The 15,157-nt window shown below is 37.8% G+C and overlaps 1 protein-coding gene across 2 annotated transcripts in view; it reads left to right on the top strand.

Annotated features, from left to right (window-relative positions):
- PDE1A (phosphodiesterase 1A) overlaps window positions 1-15,157 on the top strand; it is a 160,894-nt gene that overhangs the window by 126,809 nt on the left and 18,928 nt on the right. For both annotated transcript variants that reach the window (XM_086751009.1, XM_086751010.1), the window contains 5 exons: window positions 3,581-3,682; window positions 3,802-3,922; window positions 7,701-7,782; window positions 9,362-9,482; window positions 11,635-11,819. In XM_086751009.1, coding sequence (XP_086607135.1) covers window positions 3,581-3,682; window positions 3,802-3,922; window positions 7,701-7,782; window positions 9,362-9,482; window positions 11,635-11,819 — 611 coding nt within the window. The remainder of the gene's footprint in view (window positions 1-3,580; window positions 3,683-3,801; window positions 3,923-7,700; window positions 7,783-9,361; window positions 9,483-11,634; window positions 11,820-15,157) is intronic.

Raw genomic sequence — 15,157 nt, 5'->3', positions numbered from 1 at the left:
AAACATTGCCAGCATTCTGATAAGGATGTCCTCAGTGAAAAACGCATGTGACATTCATAGTAATTTCTCACTCTTTTCTCAACTCTGAAAATATATTCCAGTCTTCCATATTTTCTTCTTTCTCTCACTTAACACTCTGTCCTGGTTCTGGCTAGGATAGAGTTAATATTCACCTGAGCTGGGTGGAGAACTGGAGCTGGTAGCCCCTATAGCTGGGGCACCCAGCTGGGATAATTAATTAATTAGCTAACAGCTGGGGTTAATTTACCCAAATTAGCTAAAAGGCTATTCCATCCCATCTGACATCATGCTCAGTATATAAGTGAGGAGGGTGTTGAGGGGAGCCTCCTGCTACTTGGAAGAAACTAGGTGTGGAGATTTGTTGTAAGCTATTATACTGTATTTGTATTCCATCACTGTTTTGTTTTCTTCTGTTCTTGCTGTTAAATTTACTTTTTGTTCAGTCTCAACCCATGTGTTTTTGCTGGTTTTTTTTTTGTTTGTTTACCAGCTCTCCCTTCTGTCCCATTGGAGGGTGAGGGTGTGAGAGAGAGACTGTGTAGTCTGGTCCTGATCGGGGCTGAACTACGACACACTCCTAAATAACTGAAGAGGGATCCCTTTTTGTTCCCTCTTCTCTGATTTACTAGGCTTCAGGTGTTTTAGCACCCCATCTATTATGTCAACAGTTGTAGGGGATCAGGCAGTATTAACGTCTTGAACCATTCCAGTCATAAGGCATACAATGATATATTGCCTGATTATATAAAGACTAATAAAACAATGTGCATTATATACAATGCATAATGAACAGCTTTTCTTTCCCAAATTCACATGGGAGTCTTCTGTCTGAGGAATGCAGGATTGCTCTAACTTGAAAGGTCATAGAATCATAGAATGGTTTGTGTTGGAAGGGACCTTAAAGATCATCTAGTTCCAACCACCCTGCCATGGGCAGGGACACCTTCCACAAGACCAGGTTGCTCAGAGCCCCATCCAACCTGGCCTTGAACACTTCCAGGGACGGGGCATCCACAGCTCCTCTGGGCAACCTATTCCAGTGCCTCACCACCTTCACAGTAAACCTTATGTCTTCAGTTCCTTACTTGCTTTTGCTCATCCTAGCCTGTTCTTACTTTTTTTTTTAATTAGTTTCTCTCTGACTAAATGTCTTTGTCATGGGAAAATCCAGGTAAAGCTGGTTTCTGTTTATTGGTTAACTATTCTGAGACTATTGTCTCTTGTTTATTACAGCATTATTCATCTCATTTTTTCACATCACCTTGCATCTGGGTTTTTTTAGTGTCCTATCCATAGGACATATGGATGTAGGATGGCTAAGAAAGGATGACAGCACAGAACATGACAGTTTACTTTAAGTCTTACTCAAACCCAGTAATCATTCAATTGTGGGCCCCGTAAAACTGCTATGAACTGTAGGTGAATACTATCACCACTTCCCATCATAGAACTAAAGATGACAATGGTTACGTGTCTTTTTGCCGTGGTAGCTTTTTGCCGTGGGAGCAATGCTAAGTGTATTATTCCAATGCCTGAAGCTGTGGACTGCTTAATGAAGTGGACAGAGATTTCTGTCCACGACTTACCTAGAGACTGGCTGTCTCCTTCAATATGGAAGTTGAGATGGTCTTTTTTTTTTTTCCCTGGGAAACAATTTGGGAACGATTTAAGTCCAAGAGTAATCTTCTATGTAGTGGTAGTAGATCGAGCATTCGTAGCTCTAGTAGAGCTTTATTTATTTCCCCGTCAGTTCTCAGTTTTCCATCCCTCTGTTGGTGATGGATAGAGGCACAGGTAGGAAACAACTACAGACTGTGGATGGAGAGCCTCTCCTTTGTTGCTAAGGAGCTTTCTAGTGGCCCGAAATCTTCAAAACTGTGTGAGGAAGACAGTGCTACATTGTTTGGTCCTTACTGACGTGAAGGAGTTAAGAATTAAGGTTTTTCTGCTGCCATGACAGCGTGAGTGAACTGGAAGCACAGTGTAGTAGAGGTGAGCCCATTTCTGATTACTCTTAAAAATTCAGACATGGGAAGTCCCTAGGAAAATCTCCCATAGAAAGGGGAAGCGATAATTATTTCAGTCTTACAAAAAAACAGGGGCTTACAACACAGAGCCCTCAGTTTTCATGCAGTATTAGCTGGTTTGTTTGTTTGTTTGTTTTTTGTTGGTTTTTTTTTTTTTCAGATGAGTTTGACTGTGTTTGAAGGGTACAGTTTCAAAGCAAAGTGTGGGTGGAACAGCTGGGATGCAAATTAATTAGTATCTTACTATGAGGTCAGATAAGGTAGGCAGTTTCTAAACACAAGTTGTTATGTCTGCATATTATCGAGTGGAAGTGAGAGGACTGAGTCTTTATCCAGTTATATCAAAGCAAATCAGGAATAAATAAGAAAAATTAATAAGGACTATCAGCTTAAATATGCAGTTAATTTGGCTCAAAAGCAGTCTCGATCGTTTTTATAACAAACTGTTCTAACAGCCCTAAAGTGCAATTTACCTCTTTAAAACATAGTCCTTTGAAAAAAATCCAGTTAAGTAAATCAAAGATGTGAATACAACATGAAAGATCAGTGAGAATGACTGAAGTAGGATGCTCTAATTGATACTTGGACATCCTTAAGATTAGGGATGTGCTTGTGAAGATATATGCTACCTAATCAAAGATTTAATGTGGTGAATCATTCGTGATATACATATAAGCAACACTTGCACAGAAATCCTCCTAGGCCGTTTTAAAAGCATGTGAACAAAGACCCAGTAGACTCCTACATCAAGGAAACAGAATTTTCCAAATCAGTAATTATTGTTGACAAAATTAATTGTATTAATTGTAGTATACAATGAGAATTAATACACTTTCTTATATGGTTCGTATTTGACTATTTTGATATTCCTTTAATAGAAAGCTGATGGACAAGCCAACATCTCTGACCGTATAATACATAGATATAGATAAATTATAAATCCCAAGCATGTTCTGATTCATGAAACAGAAATTAAGATATTTTTGAGATGAAAGGTAGTTTGTCATAATACTCATATTTTGGCATAATGTTGATAGTGTTTCAGATGTAATATCTCTTGCTCTTCTGAGTGTTTCCACAGCCTTCTTCCTAAGTTTAGTGTTATGACTGCTCTGCACTAATATGAAAGTGGTAATAAAAGACATAAATATACCCTCTTGTGTGGTGGTAAGCACAGAGACCACCTGATTTTTTTTAATACTCTACTGCTGGAAAAATTAGGAAAGACTTATAATGGGTGACAGAACTGCATTTGATTTTAGTTTATACACTAGAAAAAAAGGAATCACAAAACAGTGTGACTCTGAAATAATGATTGCAGAGTGTATTTTCTGAAGCACATTGCTTTCACAGAATTGCTTTAGAATACAGCATTCAAGTTGTTAATAATTTATTTAAATGTTTTTTTAAAATGTAATAAAACCGGTGATGTTGTTTAGAAAGTTATAGATTAACAAGTACTGCTTAAACAATTGTACCATACATAGAATACATGAATTGTAATCAGTCATTTTGCTTTTAATTATTCTTAGGGAGTTGCGTAGCTTGGTCATTGAGATGGTCTTGTCTACAGATATGTCAGGTCATTTTCAACAAATTAAAACGATGCGACATACTCTACAGCAGACAGAGGGGTAGGTTGTTTTCCATTCTGTTCATTATCTATAGTCTTTCAATGAGCTCATGTACAAGAAAAGAATTTAAGTAGTTGTTTTTGTTTTGAGATAATTGGAGTATGTCCTTGAATTGACAGGGTAGACAAAGCCAAAGCCATGTCTTTGATTCTACATGCAGCAGACATAAGCCATCCAGCGAAGTCCTGGGAACTGCACTACCGGTGGACCATGGCCCTGATGGAAGAATTTTTTCGACAGGTGCCATTTTAAAAATCTTTTAATAAATCTAGTTCAAGAAGAAATGCATATGCAATTAAATCTTTTCATAAGCCTACCAGCAAGGATGCTGTTTGTTGTGATTGACAAGCATAGTCACTGGTATATATTCCTTACTCTTCATACATACCATTGACATTAATTCAACTTCTACATGCGTGAATAAGATGAAATTGTTAATTCTCTCTGTTTCAGCTGATACCAGGATTCTGAGTGCTGTAGCATTTTTTTCTTTCAGTAATAATGTAACTTGTCAAGCTGTTTGCGTTCTGTAGACAGAGATTTATATATGCTTTGAGTTAAAAAGACACACCAGCAGGGTAGGGTGAGGGACTTGAAAATAGGAAGAATTCATCTTCAACAAAGAAGACAAAAAGCTGTCTCCATTTCCCATTTCAGAAAGCCATCCTATTTCTTTTCCTTGCCAGTACTTGCTGTGCATATCCCACATAGATCTGAAGGTTTTGCTTCCTGATCCAAAGCCAGAGATTAGATGGTATCATCCTGTTAACGCTGTGGCAATATATCCTAAAACAAAACTGAAGACACACCTTTGTGAAAGTCTCTTCATTTCTGTGAGGTACTGAATTCAAAGTGAAAGCCCAGTAAACGTTGGTGGCACTGCTGCCACTTTTTTACTCACCTCAACAGGTGATAAAAAACATTTCTCCGAAGGGGGAATATTCTCTCTGTAATGAATATTTGTGACCATACATAGTTTTAACATAACAGTTACTGAAGTACAATTGATAACCAAAATTCAGGTTAGGTATTACACAGTTTCCACAGTTATATACAGGTTTTTAAAATGGTTAATACAGATAACAGAAGAGTGTATGTCTTGCTCATCTTGATTGTCATTGTTTTGCTGTATGCTAACATTTTCAAATCGGTTGGGTCACAGTGGAAAAAGGGGTCAGAGAATAAAAAAGTCAGTACGTTGAACCATGAGGTTGCTGGGCCCATCTTCCCTAGAAGGTTCTTGCTCAGTTCCTGGAGGTTCTTTGTAAGAATTCACAGTAAGGAGCATCAGGACATCCTTGACTCTGACCTTTGCACTGGGGGAGACAGATTGGAGAGGTGGTGCCTTAATCTAAATAACGAATGGACTAAGTTTTGTGGAAATACCAAATAGAGTAATGAGTTTGTGTCTGCTTCTATAAATGGAAATGATGAGGATTTTGAACTTGAGAGGAAAAAGGAGGAACTCATTACCCCAGATATATATTGCTTGAAATGGTCAGAAATGACCAACTGTAAAAACATTTTAGAAGCAGAGAGACAGAGTAGACAGAGCCCATGGGACAGTGAGGCAATGTGTCCAGTCAAGTGGATGTAACGTTAGCAATAAACAGTACCTCACTGGACATTCAGTGCATAGGACCAGCTAATGTTTTAGTTATTCCTTTATCCTTCCATTAGAAGAAGTAACTGGATCCCAAATAAGCTGCTCAAAGACCTGAGAAGGCATTTAACAATAGAATCAAATAATCATGTATGTATTTCTGCAACTCAGCAGTATAAAATGTGAAAGTCTCTCAGGCTATAGAGGAGTGTGCAAGGAACAGAATCCCTCTCTATACATACTACAAAGAGCAGCATGTGTGGAGTAGTTCCAGCACGTTTAGAGTGATGCAGTAACTGTACATACATAAGTGCACTGAGCAGGGCAGACACAGGAGGTCTCCTGCTTCCTAGATGCACTGGCTTGGTTGTGCATCTTCTGGCCTGTTGACCTGAGCGTGTGTGGTGGAAATCTCTGGGACTTCCAAAGCCGTCAGTCAAGATGAAGTAGTCCAAATGTGTACAAAACCCACTAATTCCTCCTCTTTTTTTTCTTTAAAAATAGTAATTCAGCTGCTTCTACTGCCTTACAGGAAAAAGCAGCAGAGCCTGAAACTGCTGATGCAGAAACCAATGTTTTAACAGGCAACTTTCAAAGGAGTGAGCACCAGCAAAAAACGATAATTCACCTAGACAAAAAACTTCAGCTAACGGTTAAAATATGTGCTCTTGTTACTTCAGGGAAAAAGCCATACAATGCTTTAAGTTTAAAAACAACAACTACAGAAAGTGTGTTATAATGCCAAGGAAAATCTGAGTTACTTGTTTAAAATAGTAATACAACCATCCATCTCAAAACCTTGAAAATAAAGAAATACATAGTTCAAGTCACTCAAAGAGGTATCACAGCTCCTATAGCATTCTGTTCTTAGTCTGAATACATTCAAAAGCACAAAAAGAGTCCAATGAGTTTAGCACTGGGCAAAGAATTTGGTTTTGTTTTGATCTTTATTTTGATTTTAAATGTCCTGAAATTCTAATGATCAATTTAAATAACAGTGCTGTGTCTATTATTACAATTTACAATAGACTTAGACTTATATGACATTTGAGTATTAATTATGTATTCTGTCAATTGCAAAGTAATTAATAATTGAGATAAAGAGCTACTTGAAAACATTAAAAATAAAACTGATTCTTTGCTAGTGTGGAATTTTCTCTTTTTTGATACCTAGTTAAGGAAAGATTAAAAAATTAATATTACTTTTAAAATCCTGTATTCAACAATGGCTGAAATTGTTAGAACTGCCCCCATTTATATTATAGCACAATCTGGCTCCTGCATTTACATGAAGATATCACATGCTCCTAGTAGTAAGTATTCATGTATTCTTCTACACTCTGAAGTCAAATTATGAACATGAGTGTAGAATTCAAAGGCCATAGTGATAAAACTCCCCACTTCCATGTGAAATAATCTGCAAGCTACATCTGTTCCTGTGGCTGAAGTGGTTTTATTGGTATTATAGTTCTACACTTTTCCCAAATCTAGTTGAATGATATATGATAAAAAGACTAAGGAAGGTTGATACTGACCACTTCATCCATCAGCTTCTGATGAGATCTTTGGGAAAATGGTATGTTCTGCTCCCCATTGAATGATCATGAAACAGCACTGTCCATGACTATTGCAATATGTGGAGCCATTTTACTTGAAAGACTAAGTTTTTTCTATATCTGTAATGTCAGTGCATCTGCAGGCCAGGTTTATCCAGCAACACAAATTATAGCCTCCTCTGAAAGGTGTCTTTTCAGGGTTTTTTTTGCACCACTAGAATTTCTTTTTGAGCTTTTGCAAGTCAGTTGGTCTACCATGCAGGAAATGGAGATAACACCCACCTGTCTCTTAAGACTGTTACAATGAAAAACCTCTTTTACTGGGTTAGGTATTGAATGAGCTTATGCTTTTTTATGGCTTTAGCAGCAGAGAGACAGGCCTGCTAGTGAGAATGAGTTCAAGTCAGATCGTGCCATTGACCTGTGTAAATCCATTGAGGAAATTTTACATGTTGGATAAAGCAGTGTAATAGAAGGAAACATTTAGCATTTGGCATACTGTTACAAACATGTCTAAATATCTCCACTCCCATTACATCTGGGATCAGCAGGACTAAACTGTGAACATTGAAGGACTTAATATATGTTAAATCTCAATGGCAGATGCCCTGCTTTTGAGGAGAACTTGCTTGCAGTAAGTTCCTTTATATAAAAACCGTCGAATGTAAGTTAGAATTTTGACTTACTTTTTCTGAGAATTTAAAGATAAGTAATGAGAGTTTTTTGCCTGTGGCTTGTTTTATTTAGGAATATAAATGAACAAAGTAATCTGTTTAATAAATACTAGGAATATTCAGATTCCTTTGTCTCTCTGTCCCTTTATCAAATATGTGCTTATAATATTAAATGTTGTTTGCAGGGAGACAAGGAGGCTGCTTTAGGTCTTCAATTTTCCCCACTCTGTGACCGCAAGTCTACTTTGGTAGCTCAGTCTCAAATAGGTAATGACAAGTTGTGTTTTTCTTATTCTTGTATGTGTAGAAGCATGTAAAATCATGTGGACATTTCTTGTACCCATTTTGAATTTTAAATGTTCCAAATGCCATCATATAGAAGGTATTTATTTTCACTTATCTGTTCACCAAACTTGTATGCTCTTACAGCAGAAATGCACTGGTCTCAAAAGAACATGAAGTAATTTCGTCATATGTGATGTCAAGGAGGGGTAAGAGAGGGATTAACCAAAGTACTGGATATGAGCCCAACTTTTACTGTACATGCTTTAGAGTTTGGTAGATAATGTCTTCAGTCAGATTGACTCTTGCTCAAGAGCTCATAGGTCTGTCTCTACTGCAATCTTAAAGCCTGGTACAGTTGTGTAGATGCATCTCAACTTAAAGCTAATTCATGCATCAGTTCTCTGGAGTATGGTTAAGACTGTCAGTGCAGTAGGGTCAAACTACAATGGGTCAAGCCTTCTTGAGTTGACAAGGACCACTGCATTCTGTTCCCGTCAATCCTAATTGTGTTTTGGTCAACAGTGGCCAAACTTCAGCTTCCCGTTTTCAAAAATCTGTGTCTTGGCTATCTATCCCCATTTCCATCAGCATTAATAAGGAAACAAAAATTGGTGAAGATCACTGGGGTGAGTTATAAGGAGATACCCTAGAAGTGTATTGAGTAAAGCAGTATGTCCTACCAACAGTTTATGTGAGTGAACACAGTACTTGGGGAGAGATTCTATACGGGACGGTGTCTTATCCTTGAACTGAAGCATATCATCCTATCTGATCTTGTCACTCAAAATGTCCTTTGTTTTGATTCACTGTGACTTGAAAGGCAATGTGCTTCAGTGTCATACTTGCTGCAGGAGGGAAGCTGGATTCCAGGCTGAAGCACTGTTGCGCACCTTTGTGCTGTGCTGCATGGTTGGACTGTGAAGACATCTGGAAATCCATTGCTAGATCATGTTTTAGCCTTTTTTTTTTCTTTCTATTAAGTGCTCAGCAGAGAATAATGCTTCATTCTCTCATTGTGTCATTCCATACCTTGATGAGCACTTTAAAATGTAAAAGACATTGTTCAGAGCTGACATCTCAGAACTGTGGGATGAATGCTGTCTCCTAAGGATATTACTTGTTCTCGTCACTGATTTGACAGAGCACTCCCACACGCTGTGAAATAACACTTTACCTCCATAGAATAATAAACAGCAGTTTGAAATATTAATGCCTTGGCAAGAAGCTCCAAATGGCAAGAGACAGTATGACTTCTAGCCCTCTGGTTCAACGGTAGCTTCTCTTCTACTCAATAATTAATATTCATTTCAAATGGTAGGTGTGTTCTGCAGTGCATAAAATTTACAAGAAAAAGGAATGAAAAGCTATAATTATTAATATCTATATACAGCTTCAGGTGTTTCTGATTTTACTTGTGATTTTTTCATCAAGCTTGTACTGGTGGTATCTAGTATATTGAATCAGGACTACAGTCAGAAATCAGCCTGATATAACTTATTTATTTTTAGATTTGAGAGCTGTGGAAATGTAAAATCTGTTTTTCTCTCTTTTTCTGCTTCAGGTTTCATTGATTTCATAGTAGAACCCACTTTTTCTCTTCTTACGGACTCAATGGAGAAAATTGTTATGCCTCTTATAGAGGAAGCATCAAAATCTGAAAGTCCTGCATTTGGGACACCCAGGTGTGAATACATTGCTCAGTTATTGAACTAACATAAACTAACGTAATAATGTCATTCTCAGAACTATAGCAATTGTAACAATTGGCAAAGTAACATAAATAGCTGTAGAGTATTGCCACCATGTGGTACTATGTTGTATTTGCAATGTGTTATTCGTTGACTGTGTATGATTGTGCGTATAAAAAGGCAAAATTGCAATAACGACCGGAATACACACACATAAAATATAAAGTTGATTTTCTACAGCATGCCTAATAACATTTTTTTCCCTTTGGCTGTAATCTTTGCAATAGATTGTTGAAGTTCCTAGTTCTCTTATCTTAAGCCATTTTCAGTATAATTTTAGTTGGAGTGGAGGTGGTGAAGAAGGTTTCAAGTTTTTTTTTTTCTGATTTTTGTTATGCTATAGGTCACTTTCCTTTTTCACTTTTCCATTTTAGTATTATTTGATATATACACTTGAGACAAAATTCATTCAACTTACATTCCACTTGAGAGATCTAAATACGATGTGTGAGATGCAGTGGCGTGGCAGGGTGGGTGTGCCCATCCAGTTCTTGATTTTGCATCATTATAGAAGTTGTTTATAAAACAAACTAGCTGTGACATACAGTGTTGTCTGAGTGACTCTGTGCTGAAAGCATTGTTCAGTAATCTGATGCTTCTTCTACAAATATTGCCTCTGTTACCACTTTTTTTTTTTCATTTTAAAACTGTAATTTGAGCTTTCACTTCAGGCTACTAATATGATAACTTTGCAGGGCAATTTTTCATTTGCTGTGCGTTGGTTAGATTTTAATAGCAAAATGATGAACCTAGCTCTTTTCTTATCGTGAGTTTACATATATTTCGGTTACTAGAAGTAAGTAGAAGTTAGGTATTTATTACAGTGTTCTTAGTATTTTGGGGAACAGTGCTAAACGAAGACATTATTGATAACAGACTTGTTTAGCTGCTTACTTCTTCATAGATGAGTGGTTAGCAGCTGCAAATGATTAGTAGTTCCAGGCTTCATTTTTAGTTGATGTTCCTGACTAGATTTACAAAGGCTTGTGATCCAGCAAAGCTTCCTCATGTGAGGTGGAGGATAATGGGATTTTTTTTTCTTAGTATGGAGAGCTACATTTATGAAGACAGTGGAGAGCCTATAGCATGATACAAAAATGTCTGAGCCAGCAGAGTTCCACGGACACTACTGGGTGGATGCCATGACTGTATGGTGTGACAGTGACATTCACTGTGATGCCTGGGAAACGTTAGAATTATAGCCTATTCTTTCTGTTCTATCCCATTCAACATCTCTGGAGCACACAGAAATTACAGTTAACTCTTCTTGTGCAGTTCTTGCTGGCATGTTCATTGCAACTATATTTTCTGATTAATGGCAATCCATTTGTATGCATATTAACGTCTGTCTTTGGTATCAATGAGGTAAATTATGCAGCATAGTTGACTAAAGAGAACCAGATATGACATTATTACCTGTACAAGGCCAGAAATAGGTCTGAGTTTTTTAATCCTAAGAAAAAATGATCATTCTTTTTTTTTACGCTGTTACATGTATCTGCGTATTCACATATGAATAATCAATTTAACTATTTGACTTCTACCTTACCTTGTATGTAAGGTAGCTGCAACAGCTCTTAAGTAGGTTTCAAACCACTGTACTCAATCCTGTTTTGATGGCACTTGAAGTCGTATACCTTGAAGAGAATTTTCAACTGAAGCTAAACTTACTTACCTGTCATATACTTTTTGTGTCTTACTTTTTTTAAATGGGTCAACAAATAACTCTCAGATATCTTTTCTGTGAGCCCCAAAGATACCATTCACTGTTCAAAAACACAGCTAAGAAGCTGCTCCAAAATGTCTACGTAAACATTCTTTCAAGGACCAACTTACAAGTTATGTATTTTCAGCTGTCACATTTTTTTCAAGAATTCCCTGCAAAAAGATTGGTAACAATCAATCCCAGGTTACAGCTTCATGAGTTGAAGAAATACCTTGTATCTTAGACACTGTTTGGTGAAAACTATTCTTTTGAGTTAGTGATTGCATGCAGGCCCTAGGGAATTTGATTCAAATTAAGTATTTGTGTATTATTAAAATTCCCTGACTGTGTTCATAATTTAGGGTTTGTTCCCTTCTGCAGCCAAAATAGTTTGGGAGCAGTAAGCAATGCTGAAGCACAAAGACGACCCTGTTTTAAAACTACAAGTGATGGAGGCGCTCACACAGAAAATTCTCTAGCAACTGTAGACCTAACAAGCTTTAAGGACAACTTGATGAAGATAATTCAAGCAAACAAAGAAAGATGGAAAGAATTAGCAGTAGAAGGTATGATGTACTAAGGTGGAATGTTTTTCTAGGTTACTCTTTAAGATCTCCCCTACTTCCATTTTTTAATTTCCTTCAAGATATAAGAATGCGTAGTTGTCTCATATTCATATATTTTATGTCTTACTGTTTGTTTTTAAATGGTCCTGTTTTGCAATCACAGGAGGTATAAAGATATAGGTGCTCAGGGGATGAAAGGAAATCTTATAGCCTGTACAATAAGACTCTGCTGCTGAGCTTATCTTTAGGGGTCTGGTTTAGAAATGTGCACTCTTGCATATTTAATTATAACCAATACTGACATCTGCTTTAAATGCCAAAATCAACAATTCAAAGTAGTACGTGCTGCCGCATTTCTTAAGAAACATAAAAGTTGTACTTTAGCTATTAGAAATGCTATTTGTTCCCCACTGTGTGGAACAAAATTCAGTATTGCAGGCTTCTTGGGACTATGCTGTAGGCAATTATTTAAATGACTCAGTGGATCTAAAGATTTGGACACAGCATGTGTTAGACCCAAACAAGGCAAAAAGTGACTCTTCGTTTGCTGGTTGATAGTTAGTAAAGCAAAACCTGCATCAAGCGTCTTAGTTTATAAGCTGTAACTGAAAATTGTCTGGGGTTACAGTTATCTGAGTGATATTATTTGTGATAATTGTCGAACACAATTTATAATCTTGATCCAGGTTAAGTGAAGGGCATTTGAGAATGTTTTGTCACAGTCTGTGTGGTCTCTGAGTGAGCACCCGAAATATTTCAGTGTAACGTTTCACTGCTGAGACTGGTCTTGCTGTACATGACCCAATACCACTGCAGGGAGTGGTATCCTGGAACTCAGTGCCAACCTTGTCTTTCATCCCATCATCCAAAGCAGCATCTTTTTTTCCCAGAGGAGTGTCAAACGAGAAAGAAAACCACTTCTGCTAAAATCTCATTTAGTGATAAATTGCAAATGAATATTCTCATTAGAAGAATATTAAGTAAGAACAAGCTTCCATAATCTGTTGGGACAATGACTTGAGAGTTAGGTAGAAGGGGTGCTTCAGGAGGAGAGTTAACTAATATTGTCTCTTCTTCGTGAGCTGCTTCATATGATTGATTGCCTCTTTTGGTATTGTCCAAATAATACTGGCTAATCCAAAGGAGAAAGCTGCTAATTTGCTATGATCAGTAGTAATAGCAGACCATCAAGATGCCAAAGACCACTTGGCTACAGCCTGCAGAAATCAAGCAGCCCTACATGCGAGGGCTGTAGGGCTGTTGCCCTTCAATGTAGAAGAATGGAGAACTTGCTATCTGGAAGTTTGCCATTTCCAGTTACATCTAATTAACCAGGTTGATTTTGGTACATCAGCTTTTTGGTATATTATTTTGGAGGTGTACAGGGCTATCAAAAAGATATTTTCCCCTTCATTTCCAGTGCTCTGTAGTGCTCTATAAATTACTGGTAGATTTAGCCCAGTTTTACTGGGCTTTTGACAGCTGTTGACAGGTATTGAAAAGACAAAGCTTCTCACAGAAAGAGATTTAAGAAGTTTCTCTATAGAGTCAATATTAATGTGATGTCTAGCAAGATCCAGGAAACTCTGGATGTGCTTTCTACTGTGAAAAACACAGCTTTTAATATTCAAGACTTCCTGGACTTTATTGAGATTGTAGTTGTACGTATTCTAGGATGCCCTTCTTTTCTTCTGTCAACTTGACTAGTAAATTGTGTCTAAATATTTCCTGAAGAGAGTTATGGAATTGCAGCAAAATGTGCATTAGGAAAACTGATGGGTAAGTGGAAATAGCTGGTGTTGAGGCCAGAGCTTGATGGACAGTATCTGCTCTGTGTGATTGAACCTCTGTGAGAGCAATGAAGAAGTGTATAGAAAACTGCACCCATAAAGAGACTACTTACAGCAACATCTGCAGTTGACTGGAACATGGCATGGACACCTTCAGGGTTCTTGCTTAGAATCTAGAGGAGCCTTGTGAACAGTCCAAATACTTCTGAGTACAGATTTATATTTTGTTAGTACACAGATAGTAAGTTTTTTAATAAAAGCTGTGGGGAGATTATATTGGTTTTGTGAATTTTTTTTTTTTGCAAGCAATGTGTAAGCATTTACTCCATATGTGGGTACTAAAGGCTGCTGGAAAAGAGGTTTTCACTAAGTGAACGTAGCCCTCTGTAGAGCACTATCTGAGGTAGCATGTAAGTTCCTTGCCACATAATGGGAGAAGGAACCTTCCCCAGCTGGTCCAGATCAGTTGTATGTCTGCTCTGAAGCTGCACCCTGCAAAGGCTGAAAATCCTTAATTAGACTATGCAGAGTTAACATCTAGTAAACAATTAAAAATGTTGAAATACATCCCCTTTCCACTTGAAATTTCTTTCAGATTCCACTCAAGTTTGACTAAGCTTGTAAGTGAATAACCTGAGACCTGAAACTTCAGATAATTTGTTCTGTCATGTCTGCATCTCCTGTTACCTTCTCTGACTCTATTGCTTGATGAAAAGTCGTTACATTGCTCTGAGCATGTGTATGAAGTTGTATTTTATTCATACGTTATGTTAGTAGGAGCATGTACCGAGGGAAGAAATACCAAGGGTAAATCACTGCCAGTGTTGTTATTGCTATCATTATTCCTAGGTAGATAATTTATGACAAACTACAAAGAGCTGAGTGTGTGAAGGAGGTCATGCTATGAGGGCAGTATGCCACGGTAGTAAGCAGACTGGCTGTTAGCATAGATTTCCAAACACGCTTCCTGAGCTGACTATGACAACAGTACTTTGTGCTGTTGAAAGCCATCTGCATTGTTGTCAGTGGGCTCCACAAACACTAGACATTGTTCCCAGATTAGTTCACAGGAAAAGTCGCCTCTATAAAATGTAGTAATACAGGTGCACAAGTAGTATAGAAAGGAAACTAGCGACAGTCCATATAATTGCCTGAGCATCACTCGAACTCCTTCCAGCTTTTCACCTTTTCAGGATAAGGCTGCACAGGTAGCACTGGTTGGGAGGCCATTCAAGCAGATCTGAGTGAGGGCTGGGGAAGATGGTCTGACTCCTATGCCTAGACAGGCCAGAGCAGGAGATCAAGACACACTGATGGTGGTGTTGACAGGACAGCTTTCCGACAGATGTAGCGGGTCCAGCTGCTGGTGCTACCCCTCCCTGAAAGACTTGATTCAGAGCAAGCAACTTGTGCAAGGAAGATTGTTCTTTGTTTTGGAAAGGCCTGTGTTAGTAAGGAAAGCATTTATCTACCTAGGCAGCTTTTTGAGAACTTCCTTAACAGAAGGCTCACTAAATAAGATGGCTCCATTTTGCTAAAAAAGCCATG

Source organism: Chlamydotis macqueenii, chromosome 6 (assembly GCF_036417535.1).
Source record: "Chlamydotis macqueenii isolate bChlMac1 chromosome 6, bChlMac1.mat, whole genome shotgun sequence".
Classification (NCBI taxonomy): domain Eukaryota; kingdom Metazoa; phylum Chordata; class Aves; order Otidiformes; family Otididae; genus Chlamydotis; species Chlamydotis macqueenii.
Note: the sequence above shows the minus strand (reverse complement) of the source record. Positions and strands in the feature narration are given on the sequence as shown.